Source organism: Stegodyphus dumicola, chromosome 6 (genome assembly GCF_044657685.1).
Source record: "Stegodyphus dumicola isolate Sdum_Otavi_A_Nest chromosome 6, ASM4465768v1".
Classification (NCBI taxonomy): Eukaryota; Metazoa; Arthropoda; class Arachnida; order Araneae; family Eresidae; genus Stegodyphus; species Stegodyphus dumicola.
In genome coordinates, this window is record NC_140773.1 from 118,047,743 (window position 1) to 118,072,328 (window position 24,586).

At 32.0% G+C, this 24,586-nt stretch overlaps 1 protein-coding gene across 1 annotated transcript in view; it reads right to left on the reverse strand.

Moving 5' to 3' along the window:
* The window catches only part of LOC118190823 (synaptogenesis protein syg-2-like), a 431,621-nt gene that overhangs the window by 331,115 nt on the left and 75,920 nt on the right, over positions 1 to 24,586 (reverse strand). Inside the window, exon 3 of the mRNA XM_085819684.1 lies at positions 187 to 371. Coding sequence (XP_085675810.1) covers positions 187 to 371 — 185 coding nt within the window. The remainder of the gene's footprint in view (positions 1 to 186; positions 372 to 24,586) is intronic.

Here is a 24,586-nt window from a genome sequence, read left to right on the forward strand (position 1 = left end):
AATTGCAACTTTAACTTGATTTTAATATCCGTGCTTTTGACTAACATAAAATAATAAGTAGAAATGTCAAATTGATACATGAACCATTCTTCGCGAGGATAATGCCTGCCGCGGATTCTTTGTTAAGTATATACGGAATGAATTTTATATCTCTTATAAAGAAATAACATTGGATTGTTAACTAACCTGACTAGCAAAATGAGAGAATTCATGTGCTGCTGTAGCTCCTCTAGCATCTAAGGTATAGATGGGATTGGGAGTATCATTCCTGTACATCAGCACCGTCGAAAAGGAATCATCCGGGGAAGGGGCGTTGAGGTTACAAGGAATAGATATTGTACTGCCAATCACAGCATATATTTCTGGGTAATCTGCATGGAAGAAAATAAGATTTATTAAACATGTGGGCAGTTTATACTGCATTAAAATAAAAATTTAAGATCTTAGTTTCACTCAAAATACGAAAATTGGTATATATCAGTATCCAGTTCGGAAAAAATAAACTAAATGTCTAAGTGATGTGCAACTTTTTAAATAATATACCAATGACATATAAACCCATTTGTTCGAATTAGAGGAGGTTTGGTTTGGTTTATTTAATTATGGCAAAGCACACTAGGGCTATCTGTCTAAGGGGAGGAATGCCTTCGTAGATGACTTTCTAAGGGAACCTGGCACGTATACACGTTACACATGGAGAAAACCACGAAAACGCCCATGCAGCCCGCCCGTTCGCGAGATTCGAACCTCGGACCGAACTACCAGTGTTCAGCGACTTTACCGCTCGGCCGCCGAATTAGAGAAGGAGAAACTACTTCGGATAATAATTTTTCTGAATAATCCATACTCAAAGCCATATACACTCCTCCCCAAAAACGTTTCAGTTTTTTGTACATTGGTTTAAACAATAATATTATCTTTTATCGTATTTTAGATTGACTAATCTTGAATATTTTTATATTTAACATTACTTCTATTTAAACTACATAAAGAATAATTTGTATGTGTAGTTTTAAAACATTTTAAATTTTTATTGCAATTATATCTTTTAGGATATTAAACCACATTTCCAATGACAAAGTTATGAGGTATTTTATCCTTTCTTTCCGTTTGTGGTGTAACTAAAATCATGCTCGACCAGTTTTCCGGGGACCCCTAGTTCGAATCCCGGAGAGGGCACGGCGGATTTCTTCAGTTTCCTGACATAGAAAAATTCTAAAGGACTGTAAAATATTAAAAAAATTACGCGTTGGGAATTAATAGTACTGTAATTTAGATTCAGAGTATTTAAAATTGTATAACATGAAACAGCATCAACTTGAAATCACTTCATATCTGAGAAATGACCCTAATATTTCAGTTTCAGATCTCCCTCTTTCGAGTATTGTAAATATGCGTGATTGATCAATAAGAATTTTCTCACAAAGTGTTCATAAATTCTGCTACTGCTAGTTATCCCACATTGTTTCTTATGATTTCGGAGATAGAAATGCTAACGTCCAAAAGTTACCGACTACTTCCATCTCATAGATGGTTATGGTAGAAATGCTGAGATCGAGATATTCCAGATGGAAGTGTTGGAAGTGGAAGTATTTAAGTTTGCTGTCGAGGTCAAAGTAATAGGTCATATTTAATAATTATTCAAAATTCGTCGGCAGTTACCTTTTTAGTTAAAGCCAGAATCATACATTCGCTAATTTTCAGCATTACATATTATCAACACTACGAGTATTATACAACAATAACTCATCTTCATAACTTTTGCTAACTTAATCAAAACTTACTTGAGCATAAGACTTATTGTATACCTTATGTGTCTACAGATATAGTTTCACAATTGTTTATTATTCGCTATTATGCTAATAAAATATAAACAGAAATTACAAATTTTATGTGCAAAAGAAGAAACTAAATGATAGGATAAATCTCTGTATAGTCTTCCAACGTCATTCTTCTGCACAGATAAAAATTTCAAGAAAAAATATTCACTTGAATTTGTTTAGATTAATTTAATGAATACAACTGAAATAGCAAATATTATACATGAAGAAAAGAAATTTCAGACTGAATTTAATATTAGAAACACATAATAGAAATCACGATGCTTTTATAAAAATTCAATTTATAAAGTTCACAAAGTTTACATAAGAAGAAATTTAACTTGCATAGTCTTTTGTTACGTTTTAATATTCTGATCTTTAGAATGTTTGCCAACATTTTTCTTTGCCATAAGGCTTTCACAATAATTCAATTTTCATTCATACAATTATTATTCACATCATGCAATTATTAGTTGCATATGCGCTTTTGTTAACAAATAAAATTATATTAAGCAAAATAAAACATTCTTTCACAATATTCAATCTTTAAAAGAAAAAAAGGAATATGCATATAAAATGCTCTTTCTGTTCATAGAAGTAAAAGAAGAGTAGTATTAAATTTATCCTTTTTCCAGTATTTGTAAGTTTTTTCCCAGCAAAAGCAGCGGGGTACAAGAAATCGTATTCCACCATGAACTTTTTTGAGCACAACTGACGTAAGAAAAATATTAACGTCTTTCTATATAGTTTCGTCTTTCCCTAATCAGCTTTCATCTTCTTACCATTGCAAAAAGAGTGGGGCTGCTTTAACTCGACTTATACATATATCAAGAATCTCAGTTTTCCCTATCATTTTTTCTTCTTTCGAAGTTCATTAAAATTAAGCATTTTGTTAGCTTGTTTACGATTTCTTAACTTACTGTTGATTTAAATGAAGTTTTACAACTGAATAGAGTAATTATTATAAGCTATAAGTGTAAAATTTTAACATCATAGTATTTACTATAATACTAATTTAATTATTTTTTATCCCCCAAAAATAATTTTCTAATTGAATTTTATTGAGTATAAATAGATTATGAGTGCTAATATAAAGACAAGATTTCTTTTTAAGGTGTACATAAATAAAAATTAATTTAATTGATTTTTCGGAGTAGAAACTGAATGCTTTTTAGGCAAATGACAAGTTCTCGGTCTTTCTTTATATTTTAAATCTTCTTACTTATTTAACTGGAAATAAAACATTTAATTTAGGTAAAAATGCATTCTTGGTTTAGTATAAATTTTGAATTAAACTCTGTTTATTTCGAGGGTAGACGAACACGGGTACCTCTCCTTCAGAAGCAAAAACATGTTGCAATTTTCGCTAACTTCCTATAGCTATTTTTAAATCTTTCTATAGACTTTATTAATATTAATTATTCATTTATAGTGGAAGGGATTTGAAATCATCAAAGTTTCTATCAGCAGTAAAAAGCCATCTATCCATATATTTACTATAACTATTCTCTAAACTGCTTTTTTACTTCAGATATTTTATATCAAACTTTAAAGTTAAAATACTTCAATACATTATCAGTTCACTAAAGTGTATTTCGGGCTTCTGTAAGGTAGGTAAGACAGTTTGACTATAATTTCTCAAGACTGATTGTTACATTCATGCAGACAATTATTAAAATTATATTTTAAAGAATTAGTTTTACAATAAATTAATCAAACTTCTACAATATTTAAATAATGTTATGCTATGAATTCTTCAGCCTTAATAACCAGATATTTGCTGTAAGGAAATCAAGTGGTCCATCGACCTCTGACCTAGAATATTACCTAGAGTACATTAGAGTAAACTAAAAATGAATATTACTATTGTCAAGAATGCAATAAAGTTCAGACCAAATTCCTTCACCGGAAGAACACCCAGGTACAAAAGAACTTTAAGCGGCAGTCGAACCGACACTCCTGTTCTAGGTCCAGTAGTCAGCCTCCGCTTAATCAATGCATCGACCAGGGCAGCATATTATGAAATGTTAAGCATTTTAATAACATTTTCTCAAATACGTAAGCGAAGCACTGTTACACTGGTATTGCTCCGCTAGTATTCTGTGTAAGCTTTGCCGTGGTACTACTTTGGTATTGTGCACACTATTTTCATGTATTTGCGCTTATCAAGACTAGTATGATGGATATTTAAAAAAAATATGCTACATAGTAAAGTGATCCTAATATTTATATTTTCAATTCAACGAGTAAATTGTCTACTAATCTTGTTATAACTATTAATTACGATATAATGAAATTCCCGTTTACTACTTTTAGTATTTCTAAAACAACGTTGAGTAAAAACGTCGACAGATCATACTTATCAAACTAATTTTAACGCAGAACATATAAGTATGTATACATGCCTCTAACAGGTAAATTTCTAATGTTTATAGCTTTCTCTGATTAATTCTTTGATGTAAAGCCATGTGTTTAATAATTCGTAAAATAACTAGATCTTCTGCTTGAATGAAACCTTCGTCTAAGAGTAGACACGCTGTATTTAAATTACTATTCCAAGTCCTGTTGGCAAAATTCAATACAGTGTACATTCAATACAGTGTACATTTAAACATTGATATTAAGCCTCTCCAAGGAGGCTTAAAGTGATGAAATGTATAACTAGCATTTCTGAGATATGGAATCTGAATGTGCACAATATACGGGAATAAAATTAGAGTAGCGCCGAGTTAATATTAGCTATATGGCCTTTATAGACATAAATGGTTAAATTTTGAGCGACAAGGATTTCGGTTTCAGTAGTTCCGTAATTTGTTAAATAAATATGCTCATTTATTTAATTGGCTACTTGAATTTAGACTCTTGAATTTGGAAATAAAAGCAGTTTGGAGGGTTAGAGATAATTTATTATTCTGAAACTAATAAAAAAGAAAGAAAACTAGTTTATTTTTTACACTAGGGGACTACGAACTGTGCATTATATTACGGATTATCTACTAAAAGAAATAAAATATTTTATTTTTTATTACAGATTAACTATTAGTTAGTTTCTAGAAAAAATGCAATTACCGTCAGAAGATCGACGATTTACCCTTAGCCTTATACAGTACGTAACAGTTATTCTTCAAAGTATCTTGTAACTGCAAGAGGCTTTGGAAAATAATTCTAATATTGCAAAATCATAATACTCTAAGTTTGCAAAACGTATAGAAGTGATTTAATGCTACAAAATCGGTGATCTGAAAAGCAAATTTGTGCAACTGTAATTCTTCAACTTATGGATAGAGGAAAGAAAATTCTGACTTTTTAGCTAAAGCTCAGATTTTACTGGAAGTTCCGATACTAAAGTTCCAGGTTGTTTTGTTTCACTTCCATGCATTGATTTCTGCTGCTTATCCGTTAAGAAAATTTCCACCACAATCCCAAATGTCAAAAAGTGCAAATAAGTTTCAAGTTGCTAAGTTTGCAGAGAGTTTTTGGCAGCATTAGCTAGCCGTCGCCATACTTTCTTTTGCTTTAATAGAGGACAAAATCTGTTATCTTCAAACAACTGAAATGCTCATGTGTAGAAGTTCTGTAGAAATAAATTTCTTTCTTATCTTCCAAGTAGAATGTTACAGCGTTAACAATATCCTATTTAAGTGAAGTGACTCTCTTGGGAATCTTTGTGCAGTATCACTCACAGTATACAGATTCTCCTTAGGAGATCATCGCAAGTGCAAGCATCCATAGCAAAACGTTGACGTTAAACAAATGAGAGGGAAGACAGCTATTTTGGGTGCTTCAAAAGAATGATTAGCATGTCATTTAAAAAATCTCGATACCAATGAATCATGTTCTAACATGATGGAGGAAAGCATCAAGTAGGAAATGGACAGAAGCGTTCGGACGCCTTGCCGATGTCTGAATGCGCGCGTTACCGCTGTGAAAGGGGTAAATTTTCTGCTATTGCCATTTAGTTTGCTGGCACATGTTCCTGCAAGGAGCAATTTCTTCCCGGACGCTCAGGAGTGAGCCAAGGTTTTGGATAAGCTTGTTAATTTTATACACTGCGCTTCATTCACTTTGAACATGCATGCTGTTTAGCCGCAAGTCAGCATAACATTTTTTGTTAACCTTTCAATTTTTGTAACTGTCTGGTTGACATGTTAAGACTTTTTTTTTATTTGATTTTAGCTATGTTACTTTTACACGGAAGGAAAAATCGTTCTGAAGTTTATTACGATTACTTTGAATGATTTAGAGAATATTTCAGTAGTAATAACAATTGCATATCATAATTCAGCAGGCTCAGTAGAGAATCGAAAATCGACTACACAAAAGTTCATTGTTTAACAAAATCTTCTTACATATTAGAAGGCTCGATCTTACCGTACACAGTCTGAATATCGACGTTCAGGGTATTTTGCCTTATCTCCGACTACTGCTGTCTACTGCTATACGCTAAGAACCGCTATACAAATCTCGGTCCCTAACATACATCGCAAAAGTCATAACAACTATTAAGTCACAGCTCAGTTGAGTAGACAATAGATGGAATAGGAAAGTTCATTATGTGATAAAAGGAAACATTTTTAAAGAAAGATAAACATTTTGAACATTTTTAATAATTTTAAGATTTCAATGTTTTCCATACGTTCAATAGATTATGAAAAATAAGCTTGTGGATTCTGCAGTTTTTTCTTAGTACACCATATTTATCCTTCAGTTATCGATCTCATTATATCTTTCTATTAATTATAGTTAACAGTTCTTGATTATTCAGTAATAACAATGCAAGTCTTCGGTGCTGAATAGTGTTATAAGCACCACAAGCTATTTCTAAGAAAGAGTTAAAAAGTTTAGCATATTATTATTATTTTACCAATTTTGATCACAGAAACTAAAATTTTTATTAAATGTTATCGAACATTTTCTAACAGCAGTATATTTCTGCAAACTTTCTTCAAGATATGCCTGACAATGTAGCCCCACTGATGCTTTCCTGGGAAAAGAATCACTGCATAAATCGTTTTCTTTTAGTTCATGTAGCTGGCAACTAGAGCATAATACGATCATAAAAGTGTCTCACAATCTTTTAGTAAGGCGGCCGTTCAGCCCCAAAATCACGTACTGTTCTTATAACGAGAGTCTCCGTTTATCTGATTTTACGACATCTCCTGACCCTTTTCTCCCCTCTTATTTTTTCTCTTCGGAAGTAATACCGTGTCGTACGTGGCACAGAGGCAAAACGACGAGTGTGGCTGAAGGGATGGAAATATTGATGTGCCAGTTATGGATAGCTGTAACTCATGTTTCGAAGGTATTAAAAGACGAAGGTAAAGCGATAACCGTTCAAAAAGTGTGTATAAATAGTTGAATGACCGCTTTTACTCTGCTTTTTATGGAGGAGATGATTTGGATTTTAGATTAGAAATTGCATTTTTTCGATTCACTTGTTTTTAAAGGGCCGTTAAAATGTTGGTGCGGCATTTTGATATCAAAAGCATTTATGGTGCTTTCGATTATGTGACTTCTTTTATTAAAAATCAGGGATTGCAGAGTTTTTCTTCAAGAAAAAGTTTGATGCGAGGAAGATTTCTTTGGCTTTGAATAAGCGTGAGTAAAATTTTCCGTACAACACATAGAAACAGTGTTATTAAATATTTTTAGTACCCTTATCTGTGAAAACACGAACTCTGAATAAACATATAGTCGGATATTTAAAACGTAATCCACTTTACATGCGTTGTTTAAAAAATGTCTAAAATAGAGAGACGAACTCCCATCTATTAAGAAAATAATCAAGACTGCTAAAACATAAACTGAATCAAATAGGAAAGTAAATAACATCAGTTGCAGTTAAAAGAATGAATTAGTAATTAACTTTAACATTAACTAATTAAACAGAATCCACCAGACATACTTTTCTGTGCGTTTAGAAGAATTACTGATTTATATGTACTCAGTAGAATTATTAATTTATATATTAGACATAAAGTTTCATTTGATTAAGACAAACATAAATAAGGTAGCAACTGTAATATTTAAATCATCTAAATGCATTAATGCATTACTCCTTTTGAAAGATTAGAGTGTATGTTTCGACGTACCTCTATCTCGTGATATAGTTCGTAACGGCTGTAATAATTTTATTGCAATTTCTGCAATCAGACTTACTTCGCATCATTTACGTTAGTTTTAAAAAATAGCCTTAAATCTGAAAATATGAAGCAAAAAATATTTTAAAATAACAAAATGAAAGCAATGGTAATAATTCATGTTTTCAAAATGCATTTGAATAAATGTCTCAGAATAGATCAATATTCTCATGTCTTTACAATCGTAACCTTTATATTATTCTGCAACATAGCCATCATTTTATATCTTTAGTAATTGAAGCCATTAACATAGTCCTCTTTTTAAAGGATGACTGGGGATTAGAGGACTCAAACGCCAAGTCCTGATGGTGAAGAATCATTACCCACGACCGTTTAGTTAGTGCTCCGCTGTAGAGATTTTAAATTTTTCTGAAACAGGAAACACGAAAATTGAGCAATGACCTCGCCGGGACCCGAACCTGAATCTCTCGAATACGTGCCGAGTGTGCTAACCATTATACCACGCAGGAAAGCAGAAAGGTGGGAGAAATTACCTTACGAAGTAAAACGGATTATTACTGAATTTAATAACGATACTTAGTTATTATTGCTAGCATCTGCATTTTTACATAAATTATATCATATAAATCATACCTTGAGTAAATGTGCTTTAATTATTCTAACATAGCACAGATACCAATTTTAAGCAGTAGAAGTTAGTATACTAATGACCATTCTATAAGCCATCCAAAATGGTACCAAGATTCTCACCATCTGAGAGAAGATGACTGAAGATTTTAAAACATTTCAGGTAACTTATCTTTCCATGATCAAAATGATTCAAGTCAGTTATAATTAATGTATCCTTCGTGATTAAGATTCTCATTAAATAGGCAGCTATTTTTTGCTTTATTTAACTAAAAAATCAGCGTAATTTATTTTTTATTTTCTTTCATTTCTTTGTGTCAGAGTTCAAAGCAATTTATCCAGAATTCTTGATAAATAATGGTATTTGTCTCACCAGTCGAGCGCTATTCAAAATTTCTTCAGTACAGTACCAAAGAAAAAACACTTTACTAAATTCTATGTGACGTGACGTCTCATATCAAATTTTAACTTTCAAGTTTATATTAGTTTGTAGAGATATTAGATATATTTTTGGAAGCAGGCAAGATAAAAAAGGAGCGAATGCCTTCGCCGGGAATCGAACCATGGACCTCTGGAATACCAGCCCAGTGTGAAGAACCACTACACCACCAACGCACGCTAGAAAGGTAGGAGAAATACCTTATATAATCCCCATTTTAGAGGGCGATTGGGTTTTTCTTTTGGGGGGGGGGAATCGCCAATTCCTGGGTGAGGAGAATCATCATCCAACACCCTTTTAGTTCAGGCGCCACTGTAGAGACATTAGGTTAATTGGAAAAGCCGGAGAGATGAAAAATTAGCAAACGCCTTCGCCGGGAATCGAACCATGGACCTCTGAAATACCGGCTCAGTGTGTTGACCACTACACCAAGAAAGCACGCTAGGAAGGCGGGAGAAATACCTTATATACTCCCCCCTTTTAAATGGCAACTGGAGTTTTTTAGGGGACCCAATCGCCAAATCTTAGGTGAGGAGAATCATCATCCAACACGCTTTTAGTTCGGTCGCCATTGTAGAGACATTAGGTTAATTGGGAAGCCGGAGAGATGGAAAATTAAAAAATGATTTAGCCGGGAATCGAACCATGGATCTCTGAAATACCGGCTCAGTGTGTTGACCACTACACCAAGAAGGCATGCTAGGAATTCGGGAAAAATATCTTATAAGTAATTTTAATTTCTTAATAATTATTTTTAATTTTAAACAGCTTTCCTTTATTCTCTAGTTTCCCAACTGCAATTTCCTGACAGAATAAGTTTTTCAGAATCGTGTTTTATGTAAATGAAGTCGAAGTAGTATTTAAGAGAAATTCCTTTTCCGTAGAAGAGCTTAGAAGAGTCTAGAAGTTTTTATTAGAGCGTGTTCTGTCTTCTGGCTAAGTCGTTGCTTTAAGCCAAATCTTGCTACGTTCGACCGTATTGTTACGTGCCTGTTAGTATTCGCTGGTGATGTTTAATTAAGGGATAATTCTGTTACTTATTTCTGTACAGATTCTGCAAGTTTTTAGTTACTTATCATTAGTTTAGTTTTTTTTTTTTTTTTTTTTTTTTTTTTTTTTGTCTCTGAAGTTAAAGCCCAAGTGGAGACTTCCTTAAAGCCCGAGAGAGACCAACTGTATGCATTCTTCAGTTAAATAAAAGGAATTTTTACCCTTCCTTGAACTTATTACCACAGCTTTTAGAAGTCAACGAATAGTCGCTACACAGTTCTCAGTATTCTAGTTGGCAAAGACAACCAGCTGAACTAGAATCTTAAAAGTTGAAGCCAAAGATTAATGAGTTATTCCATGATATTAAATGCATAGATCATATACTTTTTTTAATATTTAAAATCTGTTTATATGGACAGTCAAGTTCTTTTAAGTATGAACTTTTATATTTTTAAGGACTTGGAACGATCTATTTCGTTTACTAGCTTCATAATTTATAAAATTATTTAACATTTGTTTCTACTCAAATTTTTTTCTATACAGCTATTTATTCCAAGTAAATGAATGAATAGATAGGCATTTTATTTAATTAAATACAATGTTTCAAATAACTGAAATAATCAAAATTTTGAAGAAAATATGTTATTAACCACTAAACTGTTAAATAAGGCAATACATGCTTTATTGGAAATAATTTTAAACTCTGATAAGCAAAATGGATTTAAACTCTAACAAACTGACAAAAAAAGGAAAAATAAGGTTTTTTACGCAGAAAAATGGTAAAATGCACAAGTCTATATACTCCCCATTTATGAAAACATGCGAATACAACTAGTATTCTTCTTTTTACATTTAAAAATGAGCATAATTTGGACCTCAGATTGATGTAAATCGCATTCAGAGCTTCTATTTCTCATGAATTAGCCGCCAATTTGGAGTAGCTTTATTGATTTGTTAAAGTCCGTTCTGTGTTTAAAACTTAGCTCTGTCAAGGAACTGCAGAGCATTCTGAAATTAGAAGCCAAGCTCTATCAATTAATCTAACTGGCCTAGCTTCTTGCTATTACACTTGTTCTCTGTGATAAAAGGATTCTTCCGCTTCTATATTTTATTCCTTAGAAGATGTTAAAGGGAAGACGCAGTTTCCCTCCACCTACTGTTGAAGAGTTATTGTATGCAATTGAGAATGAAAGAGAGGCGGGTAAGAATAGTAGTGAAGATAAAACTTTCTCATGTGACAGAACGGGGCATCTTTTGCCAAACGATAGTGGATATCGATTAGAATCTGCTGTATAAATGAGACACCGATAGTCGGCAGTGGCAGCCACTTATTGCTTCCTCGCTCTCCACCATAAAAGATTCAATTGTCTCCCAGATAACCTAGATTTTATTGAATATTCACTGAATCGTGTTCGTCAACTGAGAGAATAGTCTTTCTGAGAGGTTTTGGAAATCCTGTTTAAAAATGATTCAAAGTTTATCTACGATTCTAAAACAGGGTGTAAATTTGGATATGATAGTATTTTTGGATGCACGAAAATCCTGGCAAAAGTAAGATATTTTTAAGAAATATTTTAGGCTACTGTAACTAATGGTAACTTATATGATCGTAGAAGAAAAACGTTTTCTCAAGCGTCGAACGCATTCAGTGCTATGATATTCAGTGCTATGATAGTAGTAGTTGAGCGTAATGATGATATTTAGCATATGGATGCATTAGTTATTAATAAATACTTGTAAAATCTGAAACCAGTTTTGAACAGAAAGTTTATAAACAGAAATGCAGGTTCAAAATCTCTCGATAAACATTAAGATGTATGGACAATGGGAGTTTACAAGTACATTTCGTTAGGTATTTTAAAGCACATTTAATTGCAAGTATCATTTATTGAGCAAAGGACATAAAGGTACCAATCATGTTACATTTACAAAACATTTCATTTGCTAACGCTTGATTATACATTGAAGCATAATTTGATGAGAAAAGTAGAGTCGGATTTCCTAGTTTATATCGCCGGATTTTCAGAAGACCAAGAGATTGTTATTTTGTTTCTGTTTTGCCAATATTTGTGTTCTTAAGACACAATAACACGCCGAATAAATACTAATTCAGAAGTCAAACAACAAAAATCTATTTCGTTTACTAGCTTCATAATTTATAAAATTATTTAACATTTGTTTCTACTCAAATTTGTTTCACATTTGCGGTTTTGCAGCTGAGGATGGTGGTTCGGTAAAACCATCGAAACTAGTCCTGTGAAAATTTTGTAAATATAACGCTGATTTTTGTTGTTTGACTTCTGAATTTGTGTTCTTGTTATCTACTTTTAGTTTGCCAGCTATAAAAAGAAATTTTTAATGGCACTGAATTTTATTTATTTCTATTTTTTATTATTATTTACGTTGCTAAATTAATATCGACGTTCTATATGTAACCAGTTTTATTTTGCACTAAGTTGACTCTATTTCAATCTTAGCCTTAAAGGGAAATCACAGATTTTCTCAATCAAACACACATCAGAAAAGATTAATTTTGTAATAAGGAAAGTCTTCAAGTATCCGTGACAGGAAAAAAAAATTCGTAATAAGAGAACGCATTTAAAAGCAGACAAATCCACTTTTATCTGCACTCAAAAAGAAGAGAATTTGTTTCAGCAGACTACAAATCCTCTCTGTACGATAGATTTATGTCTCAACAACATGTTACCAAGTAGTTTTCCTAAAATGTCTAGTGTCATTGACACTTATAAGATCGCGGTTTAGGGATTTGAATGGTTATATTTGAATTACGAGGAACTGTCTTCCTTAAAATGGCATGCGTCTGGGATTATCAACTGGCTTGATGTCTAAACAGACGAGTTTTTGTGAAAGTAAGGAAATTTATGCAACTGTTGGTTAAAATTTATCATTAATACTAACTATTAAAGAGAGGACATAATGTTATGATTCTTCCAAAAATTACAAGTCATGGTTTATTAAGGTGGTCATCTATTTATTTTATTATATCTCCTTTTTAAAATCCATATCAAACATTTATTAATATTTTTGTTTGTGCGCGTATTTTTGTTTTCTTAAACGAATACTTCCTTCATCTTTCATTTCTTGAGGTATTCTCTTCTGTCTAAATTAAGCGCGCTTTACTGGACTGACTTGCAAGAAGTAATCTGTGTGCCTGTTCTACATCGTGGGAATTATTCATACTCTCTGTTCAATGGCTCACCGAGCTACCTGATTTTCTGATCTCACTGGATGTTGGATAAAATACGTTATAAGGTATTTCTCTCACCTTCCTAGCGTGCCTTCGTGATATAGTGGTTCTGAACTCTGGGCCGGTATTCCAGAAGACCCAGAGAAGGTGACTGCTCATTTTTCATGTTGCCTTCTTCCAAAAAGTACCTAATGTCTCTACAACGTAAGTCCCGAAATCATATTTGTTTTTCATCTTTTCTAGAACGCTCACGTGGTTAAACCCTCTGCGCACTTTTTCTGTGGCCAAACGTCGTCCGTATGGCAAGCTGTATAAACGTAAAGTTTCTTCATTGAAGATAAAGTGAACATTATTCGAAAAATACAAGATAGATGTATCCAAACTGATATCTTCCAAAAATACAGTTTATCCAAATCTACGTTTGATGGCATGTAAAAAGATCGAAACTCTATAATTTCTGTTCATCAAAAAAGATTGAATACGATGAAAATGTTAAGAAATGTGGAGCATAAGGATATTGAAGAAATGATCTGCCATTCAAAGATGCCCATTTTCCATTATCTGGATAAATTTCTGAGGTAAAAACCAGTGAATTTGTTAGAGACTCTATACAGATTGGAAAAGAATGAACAACAGATTTAACAATTACACTTAATAATAATTTCATTTAAAACCTAATAAGAATTTTTTTAAATCAGATTTATTATTCATTTCTTTTGGTAAGTGTGACAATATTTATCAGTTTTTTTTTTAATTTATCAGTTAATGTTTACAAGATTTTGTAAGATAATCCTAGTTTATTATCCGATCGGATGAGGCAAACAAAACTTTCGGTGCCCTTGAAGTTCGTTATAGGGAGGCTCTACTGCGTATTTACACAATCGACACCAAACGATGTAAATTTCTTAAAGTTCTTCGCAATTTTATTTCCATCCAGTCGTAATTACGCACCAGAATATTTTGGAATCAGTTCTACAGAGTAATTTAGAACTCACTGGACAAACTTTAAGCGGTGGTAGAGCACACTGAAAAAAAAAAACAGTTTTTGCACAGAAATATATGAGCACAATAAAAGCTTTCAGACGTACACATAGGAAATAAATCATGAAAGAAAACATAAATTCTTCACTTGAAAAGTGGGTTTCTTCAGCTATGTTTATAATAGTTATACAGAATTCTGACAGTCGCTTTTGCAGCACAGCGTGCTTTTCACATATTAGGGATTATTACACACTAACGTGTTCCCCATATACACAGTTTGAAGAGTGAGCAACCGTAAACTTGCATATTTCTACGTCCATATTCTTTCAAAGGACGATGAGAGTATGTGTGGGTACATATCTACACTAACACATATCTACGAGCAGTGAATCTTGATCATAAATGTTCCTTGAATTTTTCGTATTTTTATAGATAAGGGTTTGCTATAAGTTTAAGTTGCTTCAAGTTATTCCAATTTCCAATTTTTCGTATTTTTATAGGTAAGGTTATATATAAGGTTAATTTGCTTCAAGATATTCCAAATGTCGTTTGTAAATAGCCAAGGATTCAGAATAATGAAGCGTCAACCCATTTTAGCACTGATATGTGCAGTTGCCTGAATACTGTTTTTGAAAAGAATGAATTAGCCGTGTTTGCCCAGTATAGTGACCATCCCAACGGCCTTATTTTATTGAGTCTCGATTATTTCTTATGGACATATCTGGCGATCCTTGCTTATGAGAAGCCAAAGGGCTTTTCTGAAGTTTTCTTCACCTGCATATTCGCTGCTCCTAACCATGATACGGGAGGTACCTGACATCTTTGAAACTGTACTCCAGTCAATCCATTAATACTGGAAAGTATGTAATTTGCTTCGTGTACTATTGTTGAGAACGTATTTTAAACAATCCTGGAAAGAAGTACTTTTAACTGATGCTGTAAAATGTCCCATGAGCGTCACGTGACAAATCACTTAAGACAATGTATTCTGATACAAAAACTGTTTGTTACTTACTCCCCTTAACATTCGTCTAAGAAGTTCTGAATTACCTACGTTAAGGATTTCAGCATGTCAGGTAAAGAGGACATAGCCTTAGGTTAATATTGTTTTTCCTATTCGCTACACGAAACATTACTTTATTACTATTAAAATTTCTAGTATTTTAAAACAATAACTCTTGAATAAGTATTAAATGTAACTTCATATTTAAATGCTGTGAGACTAATGAACTTCATCTGAGAAGAAAGAGAAACTTATTTATAAAAACAGGATACTGGGAGAACAGATGTTTAAGGTGAAAATGAAACGGAACGTGCATCATTCTAAATGCAACTCATGTAAATCAAAGAAATTTTTTTTCACATAGTCCTGCGAATTAGAATGAAAAAAGCTACAGATTTATTACCGTGTTTTTCAAACTTATATAAGCGATTTCTATCAAAATGTTTTAAACTATTTGTTGTGAATGACCCCTTGGTATTTTAATTACGTTTACATAATTTCTTTTCGCACGCAACCATGTGAAGATTTATATTAGTCAGTTTATGTTTTCTCTGTTTTCATCTCTAAACTATTCGCATGAGCCTTTATTCTCTGCTTGCTATTTTTAAACATTCTTCAACACTTGCGTGCTCCATTTAGCAACTATAAGTCTGCTTTTTAATTAAAAGTATAAATATTATCCCTAAAGGCTTTTCTAAGAAAAATTTCGTTTGCATATGCTACTTCTTTTCATCGGTTTAGAAACTTCGAAATCCTTAAATAAATATTCTTTCTGATTATTCAGAAAAAACTTTTATCGTTGAGAAAATAATTAAACCTTTTATTTCGCTGAAGAGCTAAATTTAAATTAGCACACTTAAGCCGCTTAAAAGGTCTCATTTGTATTTCTCATTTCCAGCCTATATTTGCCTTTGTGAGAATATACGAAGCGTATTCAAAGAACAAAGACATTTACAATCCATGAGAACTAATGTACTGTTACGTCTAAAATACTACTTAATACTTTTAACGTAAAAGCAGGTTTCTGATGAAATTGACAGCCAGTGAAAAGACAATGAAACTAAGCTCATTTTACTTTCGTCAAAACTTTTGAACTAAAAGAACAATGTTTCTGAATGCGCAGTGTTTTATATCTAGAACTGCAGTTTTGGCATATTCATTTATTTTAAAAACCAAAAATTTAATACAGTTTTCCAGGCTTTATGGGTTATGACTTCTTTTTTTAAAAAATAGATCATTTTGAGAAGCTCATTTGGTTTTGTAATTGTATAAATGAATTGCTCAAGCTTTGTGATATGTAAAATTCAGATAATGTATGAAACAAAATTAATATATAACTGAACCTGTTTTATTAGGCGCGAGTTGTAAAATTTACGAATACATACAATGTAATACATACAATGAAAGGAAAACGTTTAAATTTTGTTTAGAAAGTGCTCTGTATTAATTCTCATAGTTGCTCAACCAAGGATGAAGTGGTAACCATATTCTTACCATGTTTGTCCCAGGGGTTCTCAACCGGTGGTACGCAGGAGAAGAATAGGTGGTGCGCAAAACGCAAAGTAGTTTTAACTATTAAATTCAAAAATTAAAACCCTCAACATCCTGATTGCGTTTTTTCTCTAACACTCGTAAATTTATGCGATCTGAAGCTTTGTTCAAGTGTGGTGGTGGTAGTAGTACTTCGTAGTGTTGGTACTAAAGGTTTTCAGTTTTTGTTTAGACGATACGCATTAGTCAAAAGGTTGAGAACCGCTGGTTTAGCGCATCTTTTGTTATTGTTTTTAATAGTAATACTTTGATTCCTCACATTATTCAAACTGAAATTATTACTTTGCATCTTTTGTTATTGTTTTTAATAGTAATACTTTGATTCCTCACATTATTCAAACTGAAATTATTACTTTTCGACTTGCATAATTTGTTGATTTTTTTCATATACAATAAACGTTGTCATTATCATACGTTTTAATAAAATATGTAATGGTCTCTTGCCTTTTAAACAGTAACAGCATCGCTCCTATGCATATCATAAACCTATAGACTTAAACATTATGAATTAAACGCACATTGTTTTGTAACAATCAGCTCTGAAATGCTTGTGATAGGAAAAAAAAATATTTTTAGCTCAAAGGGCTAGTCTCGAAACGGCATTTTGCATCGAATCACTAAAAGCATTGAATGGAATCTGCATGAATATATGCATTTTTCTCCCATTGTAAAAAACCAATGGTACCTAGAGCCACCAAATTCTGAATAACGTAGTTCTCCACCCGAATATGGGCACTTGGAAGCCCAAATTTTGAATTTCAAATTTGTTTATTACCTATTTCATATTTTGTAAACCTTTAACGAATTTGTGGTTAAAAAACTGAACTATTTCAAAGCGAGCAGTGGGAATCTTGTAGGAAATAGAATATTTTTCTCTCCAGTGCGCGAGACTCTCTATAAAAAATTCTAAATATATGCTGTTTTTAAATATTTTTAGCCAAAATGCTCTCGAAACATGTAAGCTTGTGTAAATGCAAAAAAAAAAAAAACGCTCCTTTGTGCGTAATATAAAATATGAAATATTTCAGACTTTTTTTTTAATTATTTCTGCCTGAAAAATAATTTTAGACAATTAAAGTTCTAAAGTTCCATTGAGATGTAAAACGAACTGCGTACCTCCATGCACATTTTTGGCTTAAATGTTTAGACTGTCTAGTTGATATCTAAAAGATCTGCAGTTCGACTGCACTGAATGTTTTACATTTTCTTCTCTGAAAATGTCTAAAGTTCCTATAGTTGGTCCCAGAAGAGCGTTGGGTAGAGTGATGAGTCGTCATCACTTAAATTTAGTCGCCAAGTCCCAGTCACCTATTATGTGGAAGATAATATAAGAAATTAATACATTCTCTTGTAAACAGGGAGATCCTTAGTTTGAATCCTGGTGAAGGTACGAAAGATTCCTACTCAGAAAAACATAACACATTCAAATGAAACAAAATACAAAAATGTAAGGCAATCCTGTAGTTACCATAGATTTAGTGCCAAATTTCACATTAATTTATTTGACCTTTTGAGACACCACACATACTCCAGAGCGCATAGAAGCTCATACTATCAGCAGCTAAATAGTATCAGGTAATATTAAGCCCGTAAATTTGCAGAAGTGCATACATATTTTCTTAATTCTTTCTCATTGATAAATCTGTATCTTTCTGCTTCCAAATTTTCCCAACAGCCCTATTTAAAAACTTCATTTCGAAAACTTTTTCTTCTCTTCCTCTAGGATGCAAACTCAGGAAAGTTAACAATAATCTACCTAAATGACGTGGTTCATTTCTCTTCGGAAATCTGTAATACATTACCATCATCTAATTTTGTTCGTTTGGATATATTACAAGAGCATGTTATAAGCTATTCTCTCCCTCCCTACTATTCCTTCTGCATATTTCGTCTGGCTAGCAATCAGGAGGTCCAGTGTTCGAATCTCGGCAAAGGGATTATACTTTCCTCACGCTTCCTGCATCGATAAACCTAATAACTCTAGAAAGTTTTAAATTTTTAAATCTCTACTTAGCATTCTCAACGATTTGTTTTCAAATCCTAATATGTAAAGTTCACTCCCTTGAAACGAACCAAAAATCAACTTACCAAAAAAGTAAGTTATGGAAATAATGTAAGATACTATAAGTAAAATTAATGGAAAGTAAAAATTACGATGCAACACAACCATGCGATTATAGCAAATTAAAACAAAACGGTTTGGATAGTCGTTTAGGGGAGATGTCAAGGTGCTCATGCACTTTAGCTATGAAGAAATCTAGGTCACTATTTGTTGCATGGAAAAATAGCTTGTGCAGTTTCAAAATTTAAAAACAAATTAAATTCATTTAGTTAAATAATGATTATGAAGACTTGCGTACAGTAGTTAGTATATACATCTAAATAAAAGTGAGCATAATCTAAAATAAATCTCAATAAAAAGGTCTCCATTGTTAGAAAATTAGGATCGAAAGGAAACCTGTGTTATGGCGTAAATAAAATTAATAAAGTTAATGGTATTAATAAAATTAACATTCTAACAGTAGTATATCAGTATACGTCTGGTTTAAAATGAGACCAACGTGATTAACGTCCTTTTGGAAGCGAATTTTGTTTTGTTTTGTTTTTGGAAAACACTTGTTTATCTCTTTCGAAAAAACACTGCGACTGAAATTAATAAATTTGTTACTACTATTCAATTAAGAACCACAGCTATAATTTTGAATTTTCAAGTGGTTTATATATATTTTCCAAGTAAATTTTTGTAATATTCCTTAAGGATAAATTTTAAGAATGTTAAATGCCAAAAGTCAAGTAAAAAAGAAAATGATTAGTGTCACCATGGAGTTTGTTGATTTTTAAAACGTATCTTCATACTATTGCATGCGTTTCATGATTAGATAATATAATAATTCATTTTTAATTTCTAACAACAATAATTCTAAGAACAGTAATTCTTCTAGCAACAATAATTCATCTTTCTAGTAGTCGATCTAGTCATCTAATTCTCTCTTGTGTCTGTGTCAGTGCTTGACGATCTTTCTTAGCTAAGTTTTAAGAGTCGTTAAAGTTTGGTGTTTCGTTATTTAGCTATGATCCATCACGTTATGAGGACGTTGAAAGTCGGTTGTAGAAAGATGAATTATCGCATGCGGTTTTAGTATTGCACGCGTTTCATACTATTTTATACAATTGAACGCGGATTTGGAATCTGGTTATTGCATGATGTATGCTTAGAACGAAGTTATCTATAAATTAAAAAAACACGCTATTAAATCGGCTGATATTACGAAAAGTGTGAAAGCGATTACCAACCAAAGAGACAGAAAGAGATAAAATACGATGCATTAATTTTTACGTGCAGCATGTATTTCACCTACCGTACTTGCATTTTAATATTAAGCAGTCTTGTACAATAACAATAAGATTTTTTATAAGAACTGTTTAATCATCTTCTCCTTATTTCTTATCGGCAATATTCGTTATCAAGTCCAAGAATCTGGAAGAGATTAATAACGTATACAGAGGTAACACAGTATTCTAAAATTTTTTGAATTGAGCCAAGCGAGATTTTGTTGGATTTCCTACATTTATGTTAAAGCAAGGACATGTTTCTATTAGTTTCTCTGCACTTGATTAAGTTTTCAGCCTTTCTATATCAATTAAACCATCTTGAGATCCTTCCCAAAATAACTAAACTTCACAAAAGTAAAGTTATACAATATCCTTTTTCCAATATATTTTTCCTTACGTTCACTCAGAATTCAGTATTTGAGAAAGTCAGGTTTTCAAAAGAGACTGAATACAATGTTTATGACACTTTTAAAAGTTCACATAGTAAAGTTCATTTACATCTAGCACATTTTTTCTCAAGCGAGCTCGTTTTACATGTTTCTCCTTACGTGAGTTTGTACTCAGTATTATTGTCATAAAACCTCATTAACACGACAATCCGTGTCTTGCTCGTACAAAGGAGGAATCAATAATCACTCTAATTTAATCCATCTCGTAGGATGCTAATCGTGAGGAAAAGTAAACCTAATTATTTTTGTAACGATTCAGTTCCACTTAATTTAATCCGTTTCATTCGCTTAAACTTTAATGAAATATGTTGTTTTCCTACAATGATTTAATTGAAGAAGCTTAATAAGATACCCTCAAAAAATAGTACCAAAAATTACTTCACTTTTTAATTAGTTCAAAAGAGGCTATTAATTACGAAATGGGATATTGCGGCGGTCCGCTATAAATGGTGTATCAATCTTCAAATTGGTTGCCACCAAATATTATCGCCCTTTATGATTTTTCAGGAAATTAAATAATGAAGAATCTACATGTATGCATACATATTTCTCACGCTGTTGTAAAACGATGGCACGCAGAGCCATCAAATTTTGAAACACGTAGTCCTCCTCCAGAGCATATGCAACTGCAAACGTGAATTTTAAATTTTGAATTGGATTTATTCCTTATTTTATATTTTGTAAACCTTTAATGAATTTTTGATTAAGAAATTCAACGATTTTTAGGAGAGCGGTGAGAACACAATTCGAAATAAAACATTTTTATTCCCAGAGCGTAAGATTATTGCCATTCTGAGAAATGAAAGATATTTATCTTTCAACTTTAACTAACAAACCCGCCTTTTTGAATGAAATGTGTTGCCCTATCTGAATATAAAAACACTTTTATCTTCCACGCGCCAACAACGTGTTGTCATTCAGTAAAGCCTAAGAAATACATTCAAATTTTATCTGGAGGATTACTGAGTGATAAACTAAGAGATTTAAAAGCAATAATCATAGTCCTTAAAAATATTTTTTACTATTTTTATGTGATTATTTTAAATAAATCTGTATTAAAACTATGAGATGTTTAATTAGAAATATTCAATATTTTTTATGAAGTTATATTAGCTAGACTCATTAACATCAATATAAAATTATATTATGGTAACTATTTTAGGCAGCTTGTGGCGCGAGCGGCTGGTTTTAACAAAATAGTGACCCGAATATAAAATTATTCATTGCTGCCTCTGGCAATCTATCTAGAATTTTAAAGATATTCTGTTGTTATTTGTTTTCTGATTTTGCTGTTGAACTGAATTTATGTGACGTAAGTGCGAAGAACGTGATATTTAATACATAAATTTAACACCTGAAATTAATAATAAAAAGATAATAAGTTTTATTTTTGCTGAGAAAACTAAATATTGATATAATGAACTTCTAAAAGTCTGAAAAAATAATAAAAATTAATGGCAGCACTAAGATTGTGTGTCCTAAACATATGCTGGTATGTAACTTTTAAACATATTCTAATATTACTATTGAACTGTTTGTGGCGCAAATGCAAAGAAAGCCCATGATTAATAATAAAGCTAAAAAGACAAGATAAAAGGTTTAGCAGGCGCAGGAGTGACGTGAGCCCAACGAGAGCATAAAAAACCTTAACAAACCCTTTTGCGCAACAGTTAAAATCTACCTTTTATATTTTTATTTTTAATTTATTTTTTATTTCTTTTTCTTTTTAACTAAACTATGAATGACTGATTTTCTTAAAATCTACCCTTTTATTCATGAAATATTTACTGGGCACCCTTTTTGAAAAGAATGAGAATTTAATTCAATATCGTGTATTTGCTAGAACGCTGTCGCGAAATATCATAGATACAAGAAAAACACTTTCAGCTTTTCATTCGTAGTTATGATATATTATACTCCAATATGATTAATATGTGTCAGCTGTTCTATGTTTTGTGGTCTTTTAAAATCTGTTATATAGATACACTTTACAGCTGCTTTATTTCACGACTCATAAAAGCTATTTTCACAAGTATAGAGCATTACATGAGATCAATAACAACAGTTGTCAAGTACAGTAAAGTTTCTATAACAACAGACGCATATTTTTTTGCATCCTGATATATTTGAATAGAAACACTTGGCAGCAAATGTGATCAATAACCCAAAATAAATGCAAAATATAATCTTTTACTTTTCCTAAGAAACAAATAGAAAAAATCTGACAAACGGAAATGAGAGTGAGAAGATTAGACATATATCACTCAATCAAATTTAAAAAAAAACTAAATAAAATAATTTAAAAAAATAATTCCGAAAGTTCTTAAAAGTAATTTCAAAATGAAGAAAAGAAACATAAGCTGTCTGTAACGTTTTAGAAGAAAAGAAATTATCTCCCAATAATTTAAATAAAACAGCTTAGGTCAGCTACAAAACTATTAATTCCAAGCGGAAAAGTGAAAATCCAGCTATGCCGTAGGAGAAACTAACCATGGATCTTCCAGCTTTCAGCTATACATACTAACCACTTCAGCATATAGGTAATCGTGGAAGATTTCCAGCATTCTTTATAACCTCCCAATTTAAGATGTATCTCCTAAGATCGGGAAAAATGCGGAAGGAAAGAAAATTTGCATTATATACGAGGAAAACTATGAAAAGGTACCTACAGACAACGAGTTTGTCTAAATTTGAATTATCTTGCAGTCAACGATCTTAACTCAGACATCAGGTATCCGGTAAGAAAAGATGATACTAGCTCCAAAAATAAAACCGATGACGATTTATCAATCAGAGTATATTTTTAGCTCAGAGACATTATCACAAAAGGACTATTAGTCTCGAAACGGCATTTTGAGTCGAGTCACTAAATTCGTTGAATCATTTTTCAGACTGTTGCCACCAAGTATTATATTTAAAAAAATTAAATGATGAAAAATTAGCATTAATGTATGTATGCTTCTAGCGTTTTGAAAAAAATAAAGTTACCTAGAGCGATCTAATTTTGAATAACGTAGCTTTCCCACCCAAACATAGGCGCCAGGAATCCTGAATTTAAAATTTGTTTGTAAATTATCTATTCCATATTTTGTAACATTTTAAGGAATTTTTAATTAACAAACTCAACAGTTTCAAAGGGAGCAGTGACAAAACTGTACGGAATGAAACATTTTTATATCCAACAGAGAAATCTATCAGAAATTCTAATGATAAGCTGTTTTTAACTATTTTTAGCCCAAAGAGGCGCTAGATCAAATGCTCTCGAAATGTCTATACGTATGCAAATGAAAAAAGCGCCCCTTTGCGGGTAATATAAAATTTGAAAGTTTCAAATTTATTTTTTTCTTTTAATTTTAATCTGATATCATCGAACTGAAAACACAATTTGGTGTATTAAACAGACAGATATTTTTCGCAGAATATCACATGAAAGCTGACAATTTTTTCTTCTTATTATTATTTGAGAGCTGCAGAAGAACTGTGGAGTTTTTGATGTGTAAAATGTTGAAAAAGATCACAACGGAATTTTTCCAAGGTAGTAACGTGTTAAACACTGCTGTGTTATACCATACTATAAAACAACATCTGTGAATCCTTTGCCTGAATACATTATTATTGAACTAAAACATAGACATAGCCAGGTTCTGAAGATTAATATTTTTAAACTTCAAGATGAAAAGAAGAAAAAATGTACAGTACTTATATAATGGTAAAGAAAGATTGTGAAATGTGGAATTCAAGTAATACCCATGAAAGCTTCTTTTAAACGTTAAAAAGGAAAAATAGGAATATTTATAACGTGTTCGCTCGGAACTCGATACCCATTTTGGACATTTTGGAACAAAGATCAAAGAACTTCTTTAGTAGAGGGACTGTTAGGAACCTCCATATTTATCTTCGAATGAACCCGAAACACCAATGCCCTCCTTTCGACCAATATTCCCACAGCACTGATGTACCTTTCCTAAATAGAGAAACTCAAAACCTTAGTGAGCCTTAAAAACTTACCCAAGTAACATCGTCAAGCACTAACATAGACCGAAGAGAGAGAAACGTGACTAGATCGACTACTAGAAAGTTGTTG